This window comes from Drosophila subpulchrella, chromosome 2R, assembly GCF_014743375.2.
Source record: "Drosophila subpulchrella strain 33 F10 #4 breed RU33 chromosome 2R, RU_Dsub_v1.1 Primary Assembly, whole genome shotgun sequence".
Classification (NCBI taxonomy): Eukaryota; Metazoa; Arthropoda; class Insecta; order Diptera; family Drosophilidae; genus Drosophila; species Drosophila subpulchrella.
In genome coordinates, this window is record NC_050611.1 from 2,308,441 (window position 1) to 2,331,630 (window position 23,190).

The window sequence follows — 23,190 nt, forward strand, 5'->3', positions numbered from 1 at the left end:
GCCTACCCTAACGCCCACAATGCTTAAATCTGTCTTCCGCCGGTAGGTGGCGCATTTAAATCTCGCTTTGCTGCTTGCATATCTCCATTTCCCTTTGGTCCCTTTAGCTGAGTAACGGGTATCTGATAGTCGAGGTACTCGACTATAGCGTTCTTCCTTGTTTTAATTCAGATCGTTGGGACTTTCCGGTAAATATTGTTGTTTTGTTGCGGCGCCTTAAAGATGTGGAACATTACGAGAAATTGCTGTGCACTCGTTATATTTTTTATTTATTCTTTGATTGCTATAAACTAAAAGACCCTTGGCCTTATCATCATTTCAGTGGCGATCAGCGAAACCTGGTAATTGTAGCCGTGAGCGGTACCCCAATGAATTCCATTCCCTTTAGGAGCAATGCCACTCTTACTGTAAACTCCATTTAGCGAACTGAAATAAAATTAGTTTGTATAAATAGTTTTCATATGAGATTACGTTTAGTTAGGTTACCTATATCCACATTCGTCGAACCACCAGCCACCACCGTGCGTTTGGGCGCAATTTCTAGAAACGCGGTCGTTATCCCGGTCGAAAGTGGAGAACTTCTTTTTCGTGTTCCAATAAAGAGAGTCCCCGGCTGTACCTTCAAACGAGCCCAAACTTACTAGCTCATACATAGATGCCTCATCGCCGATTTTGAAATCAGCGTAATGGGCATAGGTTGTAGTTCCATTAGCGAAGACAAGTGTAATGTTGAGTTCAAAAGGTCGTTGTTCTGTCATCAGGTGTAGTTTTTCCAGCCCGATGAAGAACTCTGTGCGTATATCTCCAAATCCGTTCTTATAACTCTCCCAGTCGCGTGTAAAGTTTACAGATCCATCGATACGCCTTTGGATCGTCATCCAACCTTGCTTATTGCAGGCAGCCTCGAAGTTCCTCAGTCCGGGAATTTTCACTTTGTAAATGCCACTTTGGCTGTCAATGGGGCATCGGTCGGTTCTATTTAAGGTCAGAAGTTGATCGGTAATTTCGGATTGCTCTTCAGAAATCGTTCTGATTTGATTTTCCAAGTTCTTGATTATTTTATCCTTCTTTTCGAGCTCTTCATCCTTATCGCTTATGATTTTCTCGTTTTCCTTAAGGTTCTTCAAAATATCCTCAAATTCATCATTTTTAGTACTTATCAGATGGGAAAGGCTATCGATCACCGATACGAGGTCCTTAGGGGTTTCTTTTTTAGTAATTCCTGCCACTAGGTCTTCACTGCAAAAAGTCAGCTCGACTAAGAGCAAAAACGAGAGGGAAATCACGAAGAAGATCGACTTCATTATGCTGACCATTGGAGAATCAGAACAAAACTGAATGATACGAAGAGCTTTGGTACTGCTTATATAGGCCGACTTATCTTAAGATGGGGTCACTGAGGTCAGAGTGACAATATGCTAAAATTCCAAATAATCTCTATATATATATAGTCACGTGTCTGCACTGCGATTTCTCAACGGCCACCAGTTCAAGGAACGAAACCGTTCACAAATAAACAGAATCGCCAATTTCGGCTTTGATTAAAAACGATACAGAAGCTCGAGATCCCGCAATGCAAACAAACAAAGAAAATTGATTAAGTCCGAACGTCAACAATGACGTAATTACATAAACGTAAAAATCCAATAAGATCGCAAAATCTAATAAGAATGAATTATGTAAACATAAACAAAGAAGTGGCGATCGCATCATCCACTCGCGATTGCATCACCTAATGCACTAACAGTAAATTCTAAGACGCAAACCGAGGTTTCATTCTAACCAATTCTGTAACATACAATTAGTCTTTTTCCAACGTTCTAATAAAGAATAACCAACAAATATAAAAAATCTCCTGATTTTTTATTCGGGCGAAGAACGACTCATGTAAATGGCGCAGTGGGTAGGATCTCTTTAAAAAAAATATCCTTGCGAAAAAACAAAGTCGGTAGCTTACTGATCAATTAAAAGGATATTTCTAAACAACTAGGATATCCAGATCAGCGCGTGGAATTGCCCACAAGTAAGCAATTTATTCGACTAGCTCGGAAGTGCAACTAAGAGATCCGCAAAAGAACCTAAGTGCAAATTAAAGGCACTGAACAAATATTATAATAAATTAAATTTCAATCGACTACTGAATAAATCCAATTCGGTCAGTAATAAAGTTGAGTGGAATTTAATTAAACACAACAAAATGGGCCAACAACCACCAGCTCAAGGGCAACCACAAATTGGTGTGGCACCCAACTCATTGACGGAGCAAAACTTAAATAAGCTTTTGTCCCAGATCCGGAATATTCCAACGTTTGAAGGAGATCCATCTACCCTAGGAACCTTTGTCAGAAGAGTTAACTACCTTTAGCGTCTGTATCCTACAACCAATGATCGACAGACAAGCGTTATATTTGGAGCAATTGAACTTCAAATCACCGGTGATGCCCAGAGGATTCTGCAAGTTCTCAAAGTCAAGTCTAATCGACGAGTACAAAACGCAAACCCCTGTGGAGGAATTATTAAGGCGATTATACAATACTAATTTTCAAGGTAATATAAGAAAATTTTGTAACGAGATCGAGCTTAAGCAGTTAGTTATAAGCAACAAATTAGAACTTGAGGGAAATCCAAATGAATTAATATTGTACACAGAAGCAATGTTTAGGACTACAAAGAACCTAATACAACGAAAATTACTTGACAGAATTTTTATGACATTAGCAAGAAGCGATATTTCAACCGCACCCCAATCAACCCCAAAGAATGGTTCCACAAAATTATAGGTTCCAATCGAATAACAGAAATAATACTTTTGACCAAAATAGGGGAAGTTACCAAGAGTTTCGAAGAAATTTAATTCAGGGACAGCAAAATAATACAATGAATCAGAGCCAACAGCCAAGTGGACGATCGGGCTCAGTACCCAACCAATCACAAAAGAGAGTCAGAGAAAGTAATAGTGGACAATCAAGAATGCAAGTAGACGAAAATTATCAACAAAATAAAGAGTACAAAAAAGAAGATGTTTATGATGAAAATGAAAATTTTCCAATGCAAGCCTCGGACCAATTACATACATAGAAGTAACTATAAATAATCATAATTATCGTTGCCTCGTCGATACCGGTTCATCAATTAACTTAATGAAAAAGAATTTTCTTAACGGGAGCATACATAAAGATCCGACAATTATACGCACTATGACAGGTCATTATGAACTAAATGAATTTGTAAAAGTTGCACCTAATAGTTTATTTACTCAAGAACAAATATTTTATATTCACGACTTTTCTTCCAATTATGACATACTACTAGGACGAAAGTTACTAGAGGCAAGCCAGGCAAATATTGATTATTTAAATAATCGCACTACTATTAGTGGGCGCAGTTTTATACACAAAAACATTAGTTTGAAAAATCTAACACAAATAAATGATTTTGAGGCATTGCTAAAATCTAAAAATTATACTGATGAAATAAATTATGCTGTTCAAAATGAATTAGCAGAGGGAAAAAGTTATCGCTTAGAACACTTAAATAAAGAATAATTATTATTAAAATTAATTAACCAATATAAATGCATTCAATATCGTGATGGTGAAAATTTGACCTTTACGAATGTTGTTAAGCATGAAATAAAAATTCATCATGAAAATCCAATTTATAAAAAACCGTATGGGTATCCTTTTCATTTGAAAAAGAAGTTGAGTCTCAAATACAGGATATGTTAAAGCAAGGAATAATTAGGCACAGCCAATCACCTTATTGCAGTCCATTGTGGATAGTACCAAAAAAGAAAGATGCTTCAGATATAGGGGCTTCAGACTATAGGGGCTTAAATGAGATCACTATTAGTGATAAATTTCCCATTCCCAATATGGACGAAATACTAGGCAAGCTAGGACGGTGTCAATATTTTACCACCATTGATTTGGCTAAAGGTTTCCACCAGATCGAAATGGACCAAAATTCCATAAACAAAACAGCGTTTTCCACAAAGTACGGACACTACGAGTACACACGAATTCCATTTGGATTAAAAAATGCACCTGCAACTTTTCAGCGATGCATGAACAATGTCCTTCGTGAATTAATAAACAAGCATTGCCTTGTATACTTGGACGATATAATTATTTTCTCTACGTCTCTTGACGAACACCTTACTTCATTAAAAATTGTTTTCGAAAAACTTAAAAACGCTAATCTAAAATTACAACTAGACAAATGTGAATTTTTGAAAAAAGAAACAGAATTTTTGGGACACATAGTTGGACCAAACGGTGTAATGCCAAATCCAGAAAAGGTTAAGGCAATCAATAAATTTCCAATTCCCAAAACTCAAAAAGAAATAAAATCATTTCTTGGTCTTTGCGGTTATAACAGAAAATTCATTCCAAACTTCGCAGACATTTCAAAACCTTTAACTAAATGTTTAAAATCTGGTTCTAAAGTGACATTCAAAGATGATACATTTATTGCAGCATTCAATAAATTAAAACAACTTATCATAAACGATCCCATACTGATTTGTCCAGATTTTGGAAAAAGGTTTCAATTAACTACTGATGCTAGCAACTTTGCTTTATGAGCAGTTCTTTCTCAGGATAACAAACCAATCAGTTACATTAGTAGGACTCTAAATGCACATAAAGAAAACTATAGTACAATTGAAAAAGAATTATTAGCTATAGTATGGGCAACAAAAACCTTAAGACCCTATTTATTCGGAAGAAGATTTGAGATATTAAGTGACCATAAGCCGTTAGTCTGGCTAAACAATATCAAAGAACCTAATATGAAAATGCAAAGATGGAAGATAAGGTTAGGCGAATATGACTTCGAAATAAAATATTTAGAAGGAAAGCAAAATCACGTAGCCGATGCATTGTCAAGAATCAAAATTAACGAAGTATACTATGGCAGTAACAAAGCAACAGCACATAGCGCTGAAGAAGATAATGAATGAAATGATTCGAATCAATACAGAAGGTGAAGAAAGTGAAAATTATTTTAAGAAAGTCAAGATTAAAATAATGTTTAATGAATTAAACATCGAAAAAGCTAAGCAAATATTAATAAAACACTTTTGTACTTTGTTGTAAGTCAAGTGCACTTTACATCGAAGACGACTCTGATTTTAAAATCATTCAAGAAGCTTTTAAACAGGTTATAAACACTACCACAAAAATTGTAAGAGCAGTAATTAAATTACAGGACATAAAAACTTACGCTGAATTTAAAGAAATTATTGTTAGCAACCACGAAAAACTATTGCACCCCGGAATTGAAAAAATGGTAAGGCTTTTCAAAAAAACCTATTATTATCCCGACTACCAGAATTTAATTCAGAATTTAATTAATGAGTGTAATGTTTGTAACCAAACATAGAAAAACATCGCTTTTATTAAAAACACCTCCAGAAAAAGAATTTTGTAGGGAAATTTACGTCGCAGATATTTACACGATCAAAAATCAAAATTACCTAACTTGTATTGATTTATACTCAACATTTGGAAGCGCGATTGAATTAAACGGAAAGGACTGGATGGAAGTTAAAAGAGGACTTTTTCGAATATTCAATTCAACGAGAAAACCCAGAACCTTGAAAACAGATAGGGATAGTGCTTTTATGAGTATAGCGCTTAAAAATTGGCTGGACACAGAAAACGTAAATATTCAGATAACAACAAGTAAAAATGGAGTATCAGATGTAGTAAGATTACACAAAACAATTAACGAAAAAATACGTGTGATCGGGACCAGCGACAATCCGGAAAATAAACTTATGAAAATGGAAGTAATACTGTATACTTACAATCATAAAATAAAACACAATGCAACAGGTAGAGCCCCAGCTGATATTTTTATTTATGCAGGTACCCCTGCATATAATAGCCAAATTATAAAAGACTAAAATAGAACAACTTAATAAAAAACGACAACATTTTGAGGTAAATACCAAATTTAGAAAGGCTCCCATAATTCACGGGAAATTACACAATCCTTATAAAAAGACAGGAAATATAGAACAAATAGATAATGATCATTTTGAGGAAACTAAAAGAGGTCCAAAAATTAAACATTACAAAACAAACTTCCAGAAACAAAAGAAAGTTAATAAAAGTAAATATTTGCAGGAGGACCCAGATCAAGACCCAGCGCTTTGACTTTCATCTTTCTGACATCAATGTTAATAATAGTGATGCCAATTTATAGAAATTAACCCTATAAAATCATACAATGGCTATTTGTTATTTATGACCGACACAATCAACATCCCAGATAGTTTTGAATACCATTGTCTCACAATTAATATTACAAAAACGGAAGAAACTTACAAAAATTTGCTATCACAAGCGTTTGGCTTTAAGGAAATAATACAGATTAAATATTTAACGGAAAAACTACAAAGAGAAATGAATGGGCTAAAAATTGTTAGGAGAAACAAAAGAGGATTAGCTAATTTTGTAGGAACAGCTTACAAATATCTTTTTGGAACATTAGATAATAATGATAAAGAAGAATTAGAAGAAAAAAATCAATGTAATAGCTCAAAACAGTGTACAGGTAAACGAACTAAGTAATCGATACAGTTAACAAAGGCATCGATATAATAAACAAGCATCTCGAATACAACGAAAACGAAGAAATTCTTGAATTATTGGTTTTTAATTTAGAACATTTCGCAGAACACATTGAAGACCTGGAAATGGGAATGCAGTTAGCAAGATTAGGAATATTCAATCCAAAGTTATTAAAACACGACTACTTGACAAACATTAATTCTGAGATACTTCTGAACATAAAAACCTCAACTTGGCTTAGTTCAGATTCAAACGAAATTTTAATTATATCCCACATACCCAGAGAAATAAAGAAACTTCCCGTATACGAAATATTACCTTATCCAGATGAAAATAATAAAATATTACAAGATAACACCCAAAACAAATATTACGTATACAGAAACAGCTTGTATAACAAAGAAACAAGAAAACCTGTTACCAACACATGTCTTTTAGGTCTTGTTAATCAAACAAATACTAGTTGCAGGTTCACAAAAACGCTATTAACTACCCAAATTAATTATGTCGAACCAAATATTATAGTTACATGGAATTTGTCAAAAACTATACTAAATCAAAATTGTATTAAAAATGAAATTTAATTGAAGGAAACAATATGATCAAAATACACAATTGCTCAATTGCAATTAACGATTTATTCATAAGCAATTATAATTCTGACTACACACAAAGCATATACACAAGAAATAATGTCACCAAATTGGACCCAATATCATACATACAAGCAAAATAAATATTTTTTGAACAAAATAAAGAAAACCAGATTTACAAAATAATTGTAATTGTAACACTGGGTCTCTTAATATTAAGTATATCACTGTACCTACTTTATAACATTGCAATTGTTGTAATGCAAACATTGTATTGTTATTGCAATAGTAAATAGTTGATTAACCATACACAATAGTTATCCTAAATCTTCCACACAAAAATATGCAACAATAGCTTTACTAATTTTCTCCTATGTGCTGTTTATAATTCCCAACTCCTACAGCTAGACTTCAAAGCCATACTCTGAAAAGTTGGGACTTTCCATAAAACATGTATTCTGTAAATTCTTCAACATATTTCCACGCTAGCTTGAAGTCACCGTTAAGAATTGCCATTTTTAAAATACATTGTTTTTATTTTGCTTATAAATAACCAGGCTACATTGACGTATCTGTGAATATAATTAATAACTTTGATAATTTTAAAGATAGATTATCTATAAAAACAATTCACTAACTCTATTTTATCAAACAAAAACACCTCTTAACGAGGTAAAAAGTAGTGGCGAACGCGCCTTCAACAAAAATTTCTGATATCAACAATTGTGACGAAAAATGATATTACATTCGATAAAATAAATAAACTATATTAAATTTATGATCTCGGCCTGCAAAGTAAATATTTATTTACCTACACGTATATTTTCTGTTGTAGCGTGCCGAATACATAAATTTAATATAGTTGATTTATTTTATCGCATGTAATATCATTTTTCGTCACAATTGTTGATATCAGAAATTTTTGTTAAAGGCGCGTTCGCCACTACTTTTTACCTCGTGAAGAGGTGTTTTTGTTTGATTTTCATATAGGTGGCATTGACTTGGTTCTATTTCTCAAATTCGTTTTTCACCTTTCCGAACTACTTTGAAAGCTTTAAAAATTTAACATCTTTTCTAGTTTCTAAAACCAAAATTTACATCGTACAAGACCGAATTGAATTTAATTTTTGAAAATATTGACAGTAAGGTATTTAAATCCTCGAGTTGCGCAATAAGTCGCAAGTAATTTTATTTATTTTTGAAAAAAACCGTTTCATAAATGGACCTTCTTTAAACACTTATATATCCAAATAAGGAAGGACAAAGAAGGCAATACTCAATTACATATGTTTATTTATTATTTAAAAACTGCCATCAGTTACATTGCCATCACTCTCTTCCGACAAGCAGATGAAGATGCCAGGGCATGGTTGATATTAAAGCGTTCATTCAACATGATTCTGAAACGGCTTTCCCTGTTTTTTTTAGGCTAACATAATTTTTGTGAAGCCGCGATATGGATTTAATATTATGATGGTGAGGCCGGACTGGAATACACCTTTGACTCCAAATGGTAACTAGCATTTGTGTTACATCTTTGCCGTTCTGTAACAAAGTTTTTCCGGAAATTCTAGTCCTATAGAGGACACTATACGGATCTCTTAGATGGTAAACCCTTTGTGTCAAATTCGGATCTTAGATGTCCAACCAACAACATTTCAAAATTGTCCATTTCTTACTAATATTGACTGAGCTTAGAGTGTTGACAAAGTTGGGGTGGGAAATCGAATTTTTCGAAAAATGTTCTGACTGGAACACATGTCGTATGAGTAATTTTAAAGCAAACTTTGAGGACGATTCGCAAGGTCTAAGTCTCAACAAAAATTTTTTTAATTTTTGATTACATTTTTTACTGACCTAAATCTACCATGTAAAATGGTGAGAACTAGTTTTCATTTTTTGGACCACCCTAATGTTCATATTTATCTTTCAAGCCCTAAATTCCCCGCCGCCACTGCTCTTGTTATACCCCTTACTCGTAGAGTAAAAGGGTTTACTAGATTCGTCGGAAAGTATGTAACAGACAGAAGGAAGAGTTTCCGACCCCATAAAGTATATATATTCTTAATCAGGATCACTAGCCGAGTTAATCTAGCTATGTCCGTCTGTCCGTATGAACGCTGAGATCTCGGAAACTATAAGAGCTGCTATACTGGGATTAGGCATGCAGATTCCTGAGACTCCTGCGCAGCGGAAGTTTGTTTCAGCAGAGTGCCACGCCCACTCTAACGCTCACAAGCCGCCCAAAACTGTGGCTCCTACATTTTTGATGCTAGAATACAAATTTTAACTGAAATGTATTGTTCTAATCAATACCTATCGATTGACCCAAAAAAAGTTTGCCACGCCCACTTTAAATCCCACAAACCGCCCACAAACTTCAAAAAATCGTATATATGAACGTGGATATCTCGGAAACTATCAATGATAGAGAATCGGGATCTCAGACTTAGGTTCCGTAGCCTTGTGCGTAGCGCAAGTTTGTTACGCAAATATGCCACGCCCACTCTAACGCCCACAAGCCGCCCAAGCCTGTGGCGCCCACAATTTTGATGCTAGATAAAAAATGTTAACTGAAATGTATTGGTCTCGTCAATACCTATCGATTGATCCAAAAATTTGCCACGCCCACTCTAACGCCCATAACGCTTAAGTCTGTCTACCGCCGGTAGGTGGCGCATTTCAATCTCGCTTTGCTGCTTGCATATCTCCATTTTCCTTTGGTCCCTTTAGCTGAGTTACGGGTATCTGATAGTCAAGGTAGTCGACTATAGCGTTCTTCCTTGTTTTAATTCAGATCGCTGGGACTTTCCGGTAAATATTTTTTTTTATGCGGCGCCTTAAAAATGTGGAACACTACGAGAAATTGCTGTGCACTCGTTACATTTTTTATTTATTCTTTGATTGCTACAAACTAAAAGACCCTTGGCCTTATCATCATTTCAGTGGCGATCAGCGAAACCCGGTAATTGTAGCCGTGAGCGGTACCCCAATGAATTCCATTCCCTTCAGGAGCAATGCCACTCTTACTGTAAACTCCATTTAGCGAACTGAAATAAAATTAGTTTGTATAAATATTTTTCAAATGAGATTACGTTTAGTTAGGTTACCTATATCCACATTCGGCGAACCACCAGCCACCACCGTGCGTTAGGGCGCAATTTGTAGAAACGCGGTCGTTATCCCGGTCGAAAGTGGAGAACTTCTTTTTCGTGCTCCAATAAAGAGAGTCCCCGGCTGTACCTTCAAACGAGCCCAAACTTACTAGCTCATACAATGATGCCTCATCGCCGATTTTGAAATCAGCGTAATGGGCATAGGTTGTAGTTCCATTTGCGAAGACAAGTGTAATTTTGAGTTCAAAAGGTCGTTGTTCTGTCATCAGGTGTAGTTTTTCCAGTCCGATGAAGAACTCTGTGCGTATATCTCCAAATCCGTTCTTATAACTCTCCCAGTCGCGTGTGAAGTTTACAGATCCATCGATACGCCTTTGGATCGTCATCCAACCTTGCTTATTGCAGGCAGCCTCGAAGTTCCTCAGTCCGGGAATTTTCACTTTGTAAATGCCACTTTGGCTGTCAGTGGGGCATCGGTCGGTTCTATTTAAGGTCAGAAGTTGATCGGTAAGTTCGGATTGCTCTTCAGAAATCGTTCTGATTTGGTTTTCCAAGTTCTTGATTATTTTATCCTTCTTCTCGAGCTCCTCATCCTTATCGCTTATGATTTTATCGTTTTCCTTAAGGCTCTCCAAAATATCCGCAATTTCTTCATTGTTCGTACTTAGCAGATGGCAAAGGCTTTCGATCACCGATACGAGGTCCTCAGGGGTTTCTTTTTTAGTAATTCCTGGCACTGGATCTCCACTGCAAAAAGTCAGCTCGATTAAGAGCAAAAACGAGAGGGAAATCACGAAGAAGATCGACTTCATTATGCTGACCATTGGAGAATCAGAACAAAACTGAATGATACGAAGAGCTTTGGTACTGCTTATATAGGCCGACTTATCTTAAGATCAGAGTGATAATAGGCTAAAATTCCAAATAATCTATATATATATGTATATAAACTAAATTAACGAGCTTGGCTGTTTCCATTCCTAGGAAAAACTATTAAAAGTCTCATGTTGCTCACCAATGAATTTATATATTATACATGATATTTTTTCATGTGCATGGTAAATGTTTGAGCGATGTGGTAAAGAAAAAAGCAATTGAATGCTACATTACTGTTACCTGTCAATTTATTGATGACTATTTTATTTTAAAAAGTGCAGTTTTATCAACACGCAAGCTTCAGAACGTTACAAATCACACGGAGGACAATATTTCCGACACTTTGCGTGCCATATTTGACGAATGGAAAATAAGTGAACACATTCTGAATATAACAACAGATAATGAAGCTACTATGCTTAGTGGATTTCAAATTGCCTTTAACGCAGATCAAGCTGCGATAGCCCTGAAAAATGAAGTTTGTGGTATTCTGTCCAGATCTGCCAAGGCCCACCCAACGCCACCCGAACCCAACGCAAATAAAATGAGATATTAATTTTCATTTTTTCAGATCAAATAAGGCTGACGCAATCCTTCTTATGAGACAGTATTTTGAGAGTCGAATCATTCAAGATGAAAAGGATCCGCTTCAGTATTGGAATTGTAATTTGTTTTGACTTTTTGCTAATATCTATTTTTAATTAGATGGAGAATGAAAGTATGATGGCCCTAAAAAAGATCGCAACATAAATGTGTGATAATATAGTATCAAAGAAATGTATCCTGATCTCAGATCTCTAATATTACATTCAAAATAAAAAACTTAATATAGGAATACATTTTTATAGGGTATACTAGATTGGTCGGATAGTATGTAACAGGCAGAAGGAAGCGTTTCCAACCCCATAAAGTATATATATTCGTGATCAGGATCACTAGCCGAGTCGATCTAGCCATGTCCGTCTGACCGGATGAACGCTGAGATCTCGAAAACTACAAGATCTAGGCTATTGGGATTTGGCATGCAGATTCCTGAGCTTCTTGCGCAGCGCAAGTTTTTTTCAGCAAGGTGCCACGCCCACTCTAACGCCCACAAGCCGCCTAAACTGTGGCTCCTACAGTTTCGATGCTAGAATAAAAATGAAACTGAAATGTATTGTTCTCATCAATTCCTATCAATTGACTCAAAAAAAATTGCCACGCCAATTTTAACGCCCACAAACGTAAGTATGAACGCGGATATCTCGGAAACTATCAAAGATAGTGAAATGAGATCTCAGATTTAAATTGCGTAGCGTTGAACGCAGCGCAAGTTTGTTACGCGAATATGCCACACCCACTCTAACGCCCACAAGCCGTGTGGCGCTCACAATTTTCATGCTAGATAAAAAATTTTAAATGTAATGTATTGGTCTCGTCAATACCTATCGATTGATCCAAAAAGTTTGCCACGCCCACTCTAACGCCCATAACGCTTAAATCTGTCTACCGCCCACATAACCATATATTGAGATCAATCGTAGGTGGCGCATTTCAATCTCGCTTTGCTGCTTGCATATTAGCTGATTAAGGGGCATCTGATAGTCGAGGTACTCGACTATAGCGTTCTTCCTTGTTTTGTATTTTTTTGTATATGTACAATGTACATACATATGTATGTCAATTTCCCTTAAAAACAAAAAGCAATGACAAGAATAGAAAGTTGGCTTTTATTTAAACGTCAATTTCTTAAAACGACTTCAAAAAAGGGGCGTTCACAACTCTAGTCCGTCAACTTGGCAAGGTTAAAAAGTTTACAGGTTTGCTAAATTTGGTGTACAAATTGTTGTCTTGTCAGACTGAGGCTGTTGACTTGTCCTGCCCTGAGCCATGGGTCAGATCGTAAGCTCCATGCATATGAACGTAGCGGAGGTTTTAAGCAACCGGCGGAAACGGAAGCGAAGCACGGACTCCTCGCTGGTCAGGGATGAGCAGACCCAGCTGGACACCACGCAACCCAAAATGTAAGTGGTTAATTGTTTAAGGACCAACCATTATGTATCCTCCTCAGCAGGAAAAAGCTTCTCACCACCACACAATACATATACAAGACACTCTTTAAGGAGGAAAAGAACTCTGATGTGGCTGTCAAGGCTCTGGATAAAGTGTGGCACCTGCACAAGGTCTACCTGAGCCAGAGTCCCTACTTCTACAGAATGTTCAACGGGAGTTGGCAGGAGGCGCAACAGAACTTTATTGAGATCACGACCCTCGACGAACAGATAACCGTTGCCAGTCTGGACGTCGTCTTTGGATCAATGTACTCCGATGAGATCGAGATTGAGTTAGCGGACGTGATCTCGGTGCTGGCCACGGCCACGCTCTTTCACTTGGACAGGGTCATCGACAAGTGTGCCGCGGTGATGGTGGAGGACATCAGCCCGGAGACGGCCATCCACTACTACGATCTCGCCTGCCAATACGGTGTGGTTGCTTTAAAGAAGTCCACCTTCGAGTGGTTTCAGATTAACCTGCCAGGCATCTACAGTAAGAAGCCGAGTCTGTTGCGGCACATCTCTATCGAGCTGATGAGTGCGCTGACCGCCAGCCCCGATTTGTATTTGATGCCGACGGAGTTCGCGCTGTACAAGTTACTGCGCACCTGGATGTTCCTGTGTCTGCATCCCGACTACGATCCAGAGGACCGTGTGCAGCGGGCGGATGCGGTGGGGGCGCAGGAGCTCTTGGTCAATGCTGCCGTGGAAACGTACAGCGGAGATGTCATCCAGTGGGCATACTTCACCAGGCGCGCGAAGGAGCGCTCGTTTCTGGCCACACCCGAGGGGCAACCGTATATGAAGGTCTTCCAAAAGCTACGAACCCAGTACCTGATCATTCACTACATAAATCTAAAAACCATCTTCAATGACAACATCATACCCAAGGAGTGGCTTTACCGCAACATCCACAACCATTGGGACGCCCTACTGCGGATCGATCACGGGCAAGAGGATTGGTGAGTATTTTCCAGAGTTTGCTTGTGCAAGGAAAAGATTTTCATAGTTAAAATCGGTATTGTTTTCCGCACCCACAGCATTCCCCAGCAGCTGAACGATGAGCAATTCCTTGAGAGTTGCATGCGATGTGGACGTATGTTGCTTGGGCCTGGCCTTCACATTTGGCGATGGCCGGGCTTTAACTACGGCATGGAGCTTATACTGCAACTGGACTACCGCACCCGCAGTCTGAACATTCGTCGTAATCATCAGCAAGGCTTCGAGCGGGTGCTCAGCCAGCACCCGAAGCGCAAGTTAATGGTGCGCACCACAGTGACCTCGGTTAACGCCCGGCGACAGCCAATCTTCACTCAGACGTCTGGGATCTGTACCCTAAGCCTCCAGAAGAACGAGGAGGTACCGCTGATGGTGCTTGACCCGAAGCTGGTACACCCATTGCTTATTTCTGTTAATATGATGGTGGCGATGCCGCCGAATCCGTACTTTAAGGATATTGTTCCGCTCAGCGAGGAGGCGACATCGCCGTCCAGTGACGTTGAGTCGGAAGTCTCTATTGGCCACTCGGAGCCCTGAGCGCCGTCCTCGCCAGCTCCATTACCAGTACCACCACTACCACCATTTGTTGTTCATTTATCCGCTGCGGCCGACACTCTTCGTAGTTCTAACCCTGTATTCGTTTTTCGTTGACCAAGAAAAAGGCCGGATTTTGTCGACGTGTGTTTTTGATTCTTAAATTATTACACAGGTTTTTGAACTTGGACGTAAAATTACTCTGACGAAAAGTGAATAAACACGTAGCATAGATTCAAACCTGGTGGTGAACTATGATATAAGTTTACCGCTAACGCCAGTACTAACATCAATTAGGCAACTCTCCGCGAGTAGGGTTACCAGGTGGCTGAAATTCGCTAAAAGATGGCGACGCGCACTTAATTTTTGTTTTTTCCCACATAATAAAGTGTAATGAAACCAAAATAAAAGCAGCGCCAGTAAAACAATCAGAGGCTGTTTAAAAGAGAAAAGAGAAGTACCCACCTAAACGCTTTGCCAGGGCCAAAAACGAAGCGCGAGTGGAGTGAAACTAATACAAACATTGACTGTCGCTGGCCCGAAGAGCGCAACAAGTGTGTGAAAATCGAATTGTGGCCGTTTAAAATGTTTGGAGGAGCAGTCGGTGCGTCTGGTGGCTGCTAGAAGGCCATCACCCGCTCCAGGAAAAAAAGACTATCATAGGAACGCCAGAAAATCTACCCAAGAAGCCAGGCAGCAGCGTCTGCACACGTAACCTTGTGTGCGCGTAGCACGGAAGCTGTTTGTCGGAATCGGTATAGGTACATATATAGGTATGTGGCTGAGAGCCGCCGCTTAGATTCGCTGCTCAACCGGACATTTCGCTTGCAGTTGAGTTGGTCCCGGTCGCGGGTTATTCCCAGTACGTCGGGTACGTCACCGAGGAGAATGGACACCACATCCGCAGCCGGATCTGGAGTCGGATCGGGCGACGTCTGTCCCTGCTCCACGGTCGCCGCCTCCACCGCCTCCAATGAGCAGCCTCAGACCAAGCGCCAGAAGATCGAGCAGCAGATCAAGGTGGCTTCCAAAGCGATGCCGCCTCAACCGCCGGACATTCTGGATCTGGACGCCAACAGCAACAGCCACCTGTGCTCCTCGCTCTCTTCGTCCTCCACGCACTCGCTGTCCACGCCCAGCAGCGCCAACAACTCGCCCACCACTACGCCAAGCAGCTCCAGAGCCGCGTCCTACGCCCAATTGCTGCACAACATCTTGCCACAAAACGGGGATACAGAGCCACACAGCCAACCGCAATCCGCCCAGGATGAGGTAGACCGGGCGGCCAAATTGCCTGACCTGCTGTCCCTCAGCTCGACCAACAGCAATAGCACCCACCTGAGCAGCAGGAGTAACTGCATTCCAACGACAGCAGCGACATCCATTGACGATATGCTGGAGTTCGAGCAGTCCCTGACCCGCCAGTGCCTGTGCGGGGTCTCTGAGCGAACGCTGCGTAAGCCATTCCAGTCCCATTACTCACAGGACACCAACGGCCAAAAGCGGATAGCCTACCTGCGCGAATGGCCCACCAATAAGCTGCTGCAGTTCCTTTCCAACCTGCAGCTTCTGTTTGACATCTACCTGAAGCAGAACGCCAAGGGCTTTATCTGCACGCGGATAATGGACGTCTGCGACGCGCTAATTCGCAATGACCACAAGCTCATCGACGAGATCATCGTACTGGCTGGCTACGACAACTCCTACGTGCAATTCCTGGCGGGACGTGTGCTAGCCGCATTCCTGGTGATTGCCAAGCAGGAGCTCAACGACGAGTGGCTGCAGAAGATCGTCGACCAGCTGTTTAACTTTGAGCAGCTCGACCAGGCGGCCGTGCAGAAGATCCACTTCAGCCTGGACATTATAAAGCGCATTGTCGAGTGGAAGGACATGGAGATCCACCCGCTGGACGACGACTGGATGGCGGCGGCGAATAGTGCCAGCGCTGCCTCATCAGTTGTGCCTCTTTCGACGGAGGCTTCCGTAAGCTACATGCACTTTCCCGTGCAGGAGCAGCCGCTGGCCACGAACTACTTTGCGCTTCAGTTTCGCGAGGATGCAGAGGGGGATCGGGAGGCGGAGCGGGAATCGCCGGACAATCGCGACCGGCACCGGAGGCACTTTGGCGAGGAGATGAACGTCGCCTACGAACCGCATCCCGCTCCCCAGTCTACAACCATGCCGAGCGGCTGCCATGTGGTCACGCTCACAGACTCGGAGAGCTTTGACACGACGCACCTAAAGTGCATCACCATCCAAAAACTTGAGCACAAGTGGCCTACGCTGGTCAAGAACATGTCAGAACTGATGGCGCCGACGCACCAGGATGCGGCCGAGCACTGTGTGCTCAACTTTCTCCAGCTGTGGGAGAACATCATTTCGGTGAAGGCCAATCTGTCTATCGACGAGACGCGGCCCTATTACGCCCAGCTGGACAAGTTCGAGCTGCTGCTCAGCCACAGTCTGTCGTGCACCGTGTACAAGCAGATGCTGTGCCTCTTCAATGAGGCGTTGTGCTATGGCTCCACGCTGGCGCTGCAGGACATGCTGCCCGAGGAGACGTGCAAACTAGCGCACCAGATCGTCTGCCACGTACGTGGCTTCCGCATCTTGGAGTCGTTGCCGCGTCGCCAGCCAGACAACATGGTTAGCCTGATCGGCTACAATGGCAGGCCGCTAGTCTATGCCAACGGAACTGTAACCCTGGCACATGCGGCTCGATCTGGAGACGGCACACAGGACGGCGGGGAGGGCGAAGCGTCGCTGGACCTAATAGAGATGGACAAAACGCTGCTACAAAAGATGGTTCTGTTGGTGCTGAAGTCAATAGCGGTAACGGTAAAGGAGATTCGCAGCGATTCTTCCGACTCCTCCATCGACTCCAGCGACTATGATGCCTTCCAGGACATGATGCTCATAGAGCGCTCGATCCGCGATGTGCTGAGCAAGCTGGAGACGTTCATCAAGCAGACGCTAGAGTTCCATCCGGAGTGTCACTTTAGCAAAATCCTGATCCACCTTTTCGACGACCAGGACGACCATCTGATCGAGGCCATGGTCTGCACGCTGGACGTCACGTCGGGCATCTCGTTCCGCAACAATGCTTTTCCCGAGTTGGTGGCCATGCTGAATCCGGTGTACACATTCCTGGAGTTCCTCAAGATGACGTCGAACAGCTCGGACCTGCTGCTGGACCTGCTGGTGAGCAACGAGACCTGCTTTCTGCTCTACCTGCTGCGCCTGCTCAAGTACATCCGCATGAACTGGACGATGTTCGTGCACAGTTGTCACACCTTTGGCATGGGAAGCGCCATGCTGGACGAGGCGATGGGCGTGCTGATCCGTCTGCGCTTGCAAATATCCCGCCTGGTGTCGCGTCAGCTGTATCCTTACGACATTTCGCCGGTGCTGCGCCTGCTAGAGAGCTGCGAGAGCCTCTACGAGGGCAACGAACTGAGCTGAGTGCGGCGCAGGGCCGAACTTCCAACCACATGCAATTAAAATACGTAATTTATTTTAATATTTAATGGAATAGGAGAAACTAGCGCAAAATTCAATGAAGACGGAAGTCTTGTAGAATACGTGTATTAGCCGTAGGGACCGCTCGACCATATCTCCACACCCCGATCCAGTAGCGCGTTAGCAGTAGTTAAGTTCTTGCACCCTTTCATCCGCTTCGCAGGTCTTTTAACCTAGATACATAACTGTATGTAATTGTCATTGTAATGAGCATCACAAGTTCGTAGTTAGTTCGTAGTTAATGGTAACATCATAGGTACTGAATTCCAAACTAAACACTACGCTAGACTAAGATTTTTTTAATCTTGCCCTAAGTAGAATAATGTACAATAGGATGGCAAACGTTGGCTCACTCCCCGCAAAAGGTGGGCGTAAATTCGGTGTCTTCGAGAAGAATATTCTTTGTACGTTTTTTAAAACACTTGAATAATATAACTTAATTAATTGATTAAAAGAAACGCATTAAGAAGAACTACAAAGCGTGCTATTTAAAATGTTTGTGTTAAAAACTGTAGTCTCTTTGCAGTTTCGATGGGTTTTGGCTTGATAGTGCTTCGACTTTAATGGCGATTGATCATTCGTACGCGGCGTTTTGGGTCAATGGTTCCACCGGGCATGGCACCTAAGTCTGGAATCTGACCAGTGAGGCTTATCACCGAGCCGCGTCTTGCCAATTCGGGTGGATATGGACCTGACACGTGAACCGTTTGATAGTTAATGCTGATCGGGACCGAAGATCGTCGGTTTAGGCGTGGCTCTAAAGAAAAAAATATTTGGTCTTATGAGACGTGGCACATTTAGTTTGATTTTACCAAAGCGAGTGTCTCCTGAACCAGGCGTAAATGGATGCGGGTGACTTGGCCTGCTGGCCAAAGGTGAAATGACCCTGTGATGGTACTCCTGAACCTTCGGAGCAGTTTTTGTGAACCCTCCCTCCTCGTTTTGTGTGTACTTGTAGCGATCCACCGACACGGAACGCTCCTCGCCGAGAACATGCTTGCGCCGGAAGATCGGGGACTCCTCAACTTTGACATGCATATGGGGAAATGGAGATCAGTCAGTTTCAGGCGATAGATCGCAAAGGTTTGCAGAAAATCCCGTTCGAACAGAAGAAATGAAACGCAATCTAACAGGCTACGTAAATTGATCACAGGAAAGCACATAGTAATTGATTTATTTTAAGTTTACACACATATAGGACAGCAATATATATTCGAGTATGTACAACCTTACATTCAGTACAGTTTCACAGAGAAGTGAAGAGGAGGTAAACAGTGGAGGTCGTTCAAAAACATAGATATTAAACGCATTATCGAACCCGAAAGAGTGCGGTAGTAGGATAGAGATGTATAGAGATAAAAGGACAGACTATAGGTACACAATATACAATACATTTTCCGAAAAAGTCAGAAAACTAGCTCCCAAGAGTGGACAGTGCTTTACAGTACAGAAAATTGGCTAACTCAGTACATAGTAGTAGATACATTTAGATTTTAAGATAACAATTCACTTGATCCCTCGTTAACACGGTGTAAAAGCACCTGGCCCGGCGAGTTAAAATTTTGGCAAAGTTTTTGGTGAAATACCTTTTGAAGCCCGTCGATCTTGCTTGTGGATTTGAGCATAGGATTGCAGAGAGCAGCGGCGCAGGCGCTTGTCCCCTTTGTTCTGCTGCCGAAGAAGGATTATTTACAGGCAGAATCGATGAATTTGAAAGTCTTACCGATTTGTAGTGCTGATTAATGTCAGAGGCGGCCTTCAGCAGCAGATAGATGAATACCAGGGCGAACAGATAGATAATGGGCTCCGCCGTATTGCTTTTCTTGGTCGCATCCTTTTTCTTGTTGCCCTCCAGGGATGTGGCCAAACGAGGTTGCTTGCTGACCCCATTTCCAGTGGCATTTTTGGTTCGCTTGGTAGCCTTGCCTTGGGATCTTCTCGACACTGGGTGAGCTGATGGACTCCGACCCGATTTCCTGCCGAAAACATCCATCTGCTGGCAAGATGTGTCTGGAGCCTGGGCTTCCTGCTCCTCATCCATGGCTTCTGGCTGAGAGTCACTGGTTGGGCGATGGTCCAAATCGAGGGCAGCCACGCCCGGCTTGAAGTAGTACTTGTAGTTGTGCTGCAACCCGGCCACCATGAGATACATAGTGCAGAGGACCACGAGGATGCCTAGTGGCACCACATGGTGGTTGTTCGAATCCTTGTCTCTGCTCACAACACTCTTGGGAGTTCGCGGTGCCTTTATCTCTTCAGGCGGAGTAGATTTATCCCCGGTTGGCGATTTCATTGCCCAGTGTTTACTGTTTGCAAAGCAACGACTGTGTGTATCTGTTGATTGCAAGTCCTGTTTGCGTTTGTAGCGGAAAATCGATAGGAATTACCATCACAGCCTCACATATTGGATTTCCTTGTATCCTTTAAAGGTCAAACGAACACAGACGATGCGCTGACAACGTGTTCCGGCTTCTATGTATTTTATTGAACTATTGGTCTACTTTTACAACAGTCGAAACTGTTTCGGATACAACAAACTCCGCCACCACGAAACCATACATGTTTGTGTGTATGTATGTCTAACCTGACCTATGATATTCGAGTGCCGATGTACGTTACGTTTGAATTCTTAACTTGCGAATCTTAAATTATGTGATCTTAAATATTAAACGAGTTATCAAGTTATGTACAAATAGTTAAAATGCTTCAGCATTCAAAGTACCCATTAGACATTCCAGTGAGTTGCTCTAGTATATCTAAAATAAAGGTAATTCATGAAAAACTTGTTAATTAAAACATGAACAATTTTCTGATACCTGTGATTTCCAGATCTGTAGACTGATTGCTGATCGTGGTGTACAGTTTTCTGCTTTCAGCTATATTTTGGCGCTTGAACATAACAGTTCGTAAGCTTTCTCCTACAAATAGCATTATAAATATAAGTTAATTTTTTAAATTGATTGCAATCCACTTACTTCTCAGAACATTTCCATTAGGTTTGGATTTTTCCGATTTAATGTCCAAGGTATTTATGGTAAGCTTATTGTCCTTAATTCTGTTTACTCTAGTCCTACGCTCTGTGTCGTAGAGAATACTGCCGCCCCGGCGAGTTGTAAGGCCAGAGAACTGGGTTAAATCTTTATTATCGCCTTTTTTGTCGCTCGTCTCATCCACTAAAATGTTTACGAAAGCATTGGGAAGCTTATCTTCTTGCTGGCCAAGGCTTAGGCAGCCGTGCAGCTTGCGCAAGATCGTGCGCAGGATCTTGAAGCGCTTGAGAATTCGCTGCGGCTCCACCTGGGATGCGCACATCAAAACGGCCTTGCACTCGCGCAATATCCGGATGAACTGCTGGTAGTACTCCTCTCCCACTTGCTCCTTCGTGTCGGCCAGCACCTTTCGATTGACCTCCAGTTGAAAATGCTCGACTAACAACAAGGAAATTTGGGCCAAGTCCTCCAAACGCTGCTTATCAAACAGCTTCTCGGTGGCACTAATTCCTGCCGTCAGTATCTCCAAGCAGCATCCAAGGAGGGCGCGGCTGTCGATGATCTCCTGGAGCGCCGCCTTGAACTTGGCCACCTCCTCGTTGAAGTGTTGCTCCAAGATGTCCGAAAGCAGTTCGGAGCCATGGGCCTGCAGAGACGGTATCAAACTGGTGTCCAGAGACTCAAAGGAGGCCAGACAGCTGCGCATCATGGTTTTCACTGACGAAGGAATTAACATGGAGTTAAATGTGATCTAGTATGTTATTAAGTGACTATACTTTTCAAGTTAGGGGCAAAGGAAATGGCAAATATGCCTATCTGAGTGGCCCGATCGATGTTTACATCAAAGTCGGCTATAAATTCATCGGCCATGGCATCATCTTCCGAGCTGTTCCTCAGCACGGTTCTTATTTTGTCCACCGAAAACTTCTCAAAGTCCAGGAAGCAGGTGAATACCAGACGCAGCAATGCATCGTTGATGAAGTCCTCCAATTGGTAAAGCGCCTGCTCCAAAGTCATGGCTCTCAGCTTGAGTATGGACTTGTAGGACGCACTGGGCACCTTGCACTCCTCTTGGAAGGCATTGCACTCACGGATTACCTGGGGAACCGGTAGGATAGTGGGCGTCTACTCAATTTATATATTTAGTTCACGTACCTTCTGGCACAAGGCACTAAGAGCTCGTTTGTCCTGCGACAACGCCACGTTAGCGAATCCCAGGGACTGACCCAAAATCAAATCTATGTTGGCGCGCAACTTTTGACTGTGGGAAAGGACTTCCTGTGGCGTTTTCGGAAAATCCGAGGGGTCAGTGTTTTCCTCATTGTGGGAGGTGAACAGAGCCAAAGTGTCCAGGGTACAATCCACCAGATTTAGGAATGAGCGTTCCGGAGTAACTGCATCCCCGTTCGAGCCTTCGCTGTGGATATGCAACAGGCGTTTGAGACACCACCGAATGCGGTCCAAGAAGTAAATGTTCTGATGGCTGGCCTGGTTTAATTAGTGGGATATTATATTATGTGTACCGTAGGAAAATTACCCACCGAAAAGGAAGAGCCGCACGTCAGTTTCATGGTGTTTTCCACCTGGCGAATGCAGGTAAGTATCTGGCTCAGGCAGAGGCATACCAGCTCCGAGGACTCCTTCTGCTTTTGGGAGCACAAGGAGCTGTGGACCAAGGTGGCATATTCCAATAGCATGGCACACAGGTCCTGCAAGGGAAAGCAACAAGTGAGAATCCTCTTCGTCGGTTAATTACCCCATTTTCTCGTACATTTAACCAATTTGCATCTCCTTCATTATTCCTGTGCAAAATAAGCAGACAGGCCTCTATTTTCTTCCTTAAAACTTCCATAATCAGTGGGTAATACGAGTTAAAATAGTTCTCCCGAAAAAGTAAACAACTTTTTTAAAAAGGTGGCTTGAGTTCCGTGTGAATGGCAAGACACAGC

The 23,190-nt window shown here is 41.7% G+C and overlaps 6 protein-coding genes across 13 annotated transcripts; 2 read left to right on the top strand and 4 right to left on the bottom strand.

Annotated features, from left to right (window-relative positions):
• Nucleotides 1-249: 249 nt before the first annotated feature.
• On the bottom strand, nt 250-1,322 carry LOC119550482 (microfibril-associated glycoprotein 4-like). The gene is made up of 2 exons (XM_037859171.1): nt 487-1,322; nt 250-426 (listed from the first exon to the last, which is right to left on the bottom strand). Exons 1-2 carry the CDS (start codon nt 1,314-1,316, stop codon nt 291-293), a joined length of 966 nt encoding a protein of 321 aa, XP_037715099.1. The 5' UTR covers nt 1,317-1,322; the 3' UTR covers nt 250-290.
• Nucleotides 1,323-2,319: 997 nt separating this feature from the next.
• LOC119551960 (protein germ cell-less-like) lies at nt 2,320-15,007 on the top strand. 4 transcript variants are annotated; one of them, XM_037861657.1, is made up of 4 exons: nt 2,320-2,547; nt 13,004-13,169; nt 13,217-14,161; nt 14,240-15,007. In XM_037861657.1, exons 2-4 carry the CDS (start codon nt 13,036-13,038, stop codon nt 14,733-14,735), a joined length of 1,575 nt encoding a protein of 524 aa, XP_037717585.1. In that variant the 5' UTR covers nt 2,320-2,547; nt 13,004-13,035; the 3' UTR covers nt 14,736-15,007. The 4 variants fall into 4 exon arrangements, with proteins under 4 accessions (XP_037717585.1, XP_037717584.1, XP_037717587.1 ...); XM_037861658.1 differs by lacking the exon at nt 2,320-2,547 and adding an exon at nt 12,787-12,949; XM_037861656.1 differs by lacking the exon at nt 2,320-2,547 and having other exon boundaries at nt 12,786-13,169.
• LOC119549503 (microfibril-associated glycoprotein 4-like) lies at nt 10,089-11,142 on the bottom strand. The gene is made up of 2 exons (XM_037857614.1): nt 10,285-11,142; nt 10,089-10,224 (listed from the first exon to the last, which is right to left on the bottom strand). The coding sequence occupies exons 1-2, from the start codon at nt 11,112-11,114 to the stop codon at nt 10,089-10,091; spliced, it is 966 nt and encodes a 321-aa protein (XP_037713542.1). The 5' UTR covers nt 11,115-11,142.
• LOC119551958 (protein lines) lies at nt 14,787-18,745 on the top strand. Of its 2 annotated transcripts, none has more exons than XM_037861653.1 (2): nt 14,787-15,493; nt 15,564-18,745. In XM_037861653.1, exon 2 carries the CDS (start codon nt 15,621-15,623, stop codon nt 18,192-18,194), a length of 2,574 nt encoding a protein of 857 aa, XP_037717581.1. In that variant the 5' UTR covers nt 14,787-15,493; nt 15,564-15,620; the 3' UTR covers nt 18,195-18,745. The 2 variants fall into 2 exon arrangements, with proteins under 2 accessions (XP_037717581.1, XP_037717580.1); XM_037861652.1 differs by having other exon boundaries at nt 14,788-15,505.
• LOC119551963 lies at nt 18,727-20,909 on the bottom strand. Of its 4 annotated transcripts, XM_037861663.1 has the most exons (5): nt 20,653-20,909; nt 19,975-20,585; nt 19,838-19,922; nt 19,064-19,276; nt 18,727-19,008 (listed from the first exon to the last, which is right to left on the bottom strand). In XM_037861663.1, exons 2-5 carry the CDS (start codon nt 20,542-20,544, stop codon nt 18,812-18,814), a joined length of 1,065 nt encoding a protein of 354 aa, XP_037717591.1. In that variant the 5' UTR covers nt 20,545-20,585; nt 20,653-20,909; the 3' UTR covers nt 18,727-18,811. The 4 variants fall into 4 exon arrangements, with proteins under 4 accessions (XP_037717591.1, XP_037717592.1, XP_037717590.1 ...); XM_037861664.1 differs by having other exon boundaries at nt 19,838-19,919; nt 19,975-20,908; XM_037861662.1 differs by having other exon boundaries at nt 19,975-20,907.
• On the bottom strand, nt 20,867-23,156 carry LOC119551959 (serendipity locus protein alpha). The gene is made up of 7 exons (XM_037861654.1): nt 23,013-23,156; nt 22,783-22,950; nt 22,397-22,729; nt 22,018-22,339; nt 21,227-21,958; nt 21,068-21,169; nt 20,867-21,007 (listed from the first exon to the last, which is right to left on the bottom strand). Exons 1-7 carry the CDS (start codon nt 23,091-23,093, stop codon nt 20,958-20,960), a joined length of 1,788 nt encoding a protein of 595 aa, XP_037717582.1. The 5' UTR covers nt 23,094-23,156; the 3' UTR covers nt 20,867-20,957.
• Between the last annotated feature and the right edge of the window lie 34 nt (nt 23,157-23,190).

What these genes read in the sequence shown, in the direction of transcription:
- LOC119551958 (XM_037861653.1), top strand. Translation starts at nt 15,621, where the DNA reads ATGGACACCACATCCGCAGCCGGATCTGGAGTCGGATCGGGCGACGTC.
- LOC119551960 (XM_037861657.1), top strand. Translation starts at nt 13,036, where the DNA reads ATGGGTCAGATCGTAAGCTCCATGCATATGAACGTAGCGGAGGTTTTA. An exon ending in GACACCACGCAACCCAAAAT is followed by an intron (nt 13,170 to 13,216) that starts GTAAGTGGTTAA and finishes TATCCTCCTCAG; the next exon opens with CAGGAAAAAGCTTCTCACCA. An exon ending in GATCACGGGCAAGAGGATTG is followed by an intron (nt 14,162 to 14,239) that starts GTGAGTATTTTC and finishes CCGCACCCACAG; the next exon opens with CATTCCCCAGCAGCTGAACG.
- LOC119551963 (XM_037861663.1), bottom strand. Translation starts at nt 20,544, where the DNA reads ATGAAATCGCCAACCGGGGATAAATCTACTCCGCCTGAAGAGATAAAG. An exon ending in TTAATCAGCACTACAAATCG is followed by an intron (nt 19,923 to 19,974) that starts GTAAGACTTTCA and finishes CTTCTTCGGCAG; the next exon opens with CAGAACAAAGGGGACAAGCG. An exon ending in AGATCGACGGGCTTCAAAAG is followed by an intron (nt 19,277 to 19,837) that starts GTATTTCACCAA and finishes TGCATGTCAAAG; the next exon opens with TTGAGGAGTCCCCGATCTTC.
- LOC119550482 (XM_037859171.1), bottom strand. Translation starts at nt 1,316, where the DNA reads ATGGTCAGCATAATGAAGTCGATCTTCTTCGTGATTTCCCTCTCGTTT. An exon ending in TTCGACGAATGTGGATATAG is followed by an intron (nt 427 to 486) that starts GTAACCTAACTA and finishes ATTTTATTTCAG; the next exon opens with TTCGCTAAATGGAGTTTACA.
- LOC119549503 (XM_037857614.1), bottom strand. Translation starts at nt 11,114, where the DNA reads ATGGTCAGCATAATGAAGTCGATCTTCTTCGTGATTTCCCTCTCGTTT. An exon ending in TTCGCCGAATGTGGATATAG is followed by an intron (nt 10,225 to 10,284) that starts GTAACCTAACTA and finishes ATTTTATTTCAG; the next exon opens with TTCGCTAAATGGAGTTTACA.
- LOC119551959 (XM_037861654.1), bottom strand. Translation starts at nt 23,093, where the DNA reads ATGGAAGTTTTAAGGAAGAAAATAGAGGCCTGTCTGCTTATTTTGCAC. An exon ending in GAGATGCAAATTGGTTAAAT is followed by an intron (nt 22,951 to 23,012) that starts GTACGAGAAAAT and finishes TTTCCCTTGCAG; the next exon opens with GACCTGTGTGCCATGCTATT. An exon ending in CGTGCGGCTCTTCCTTTTCG is followed by an intron (nt 22,730 to 22,782) that starts GTGGGTAATTTT and finishes TAATTAAACCAG; the next exon opens with GCCAGCCATCAGAACATTTA.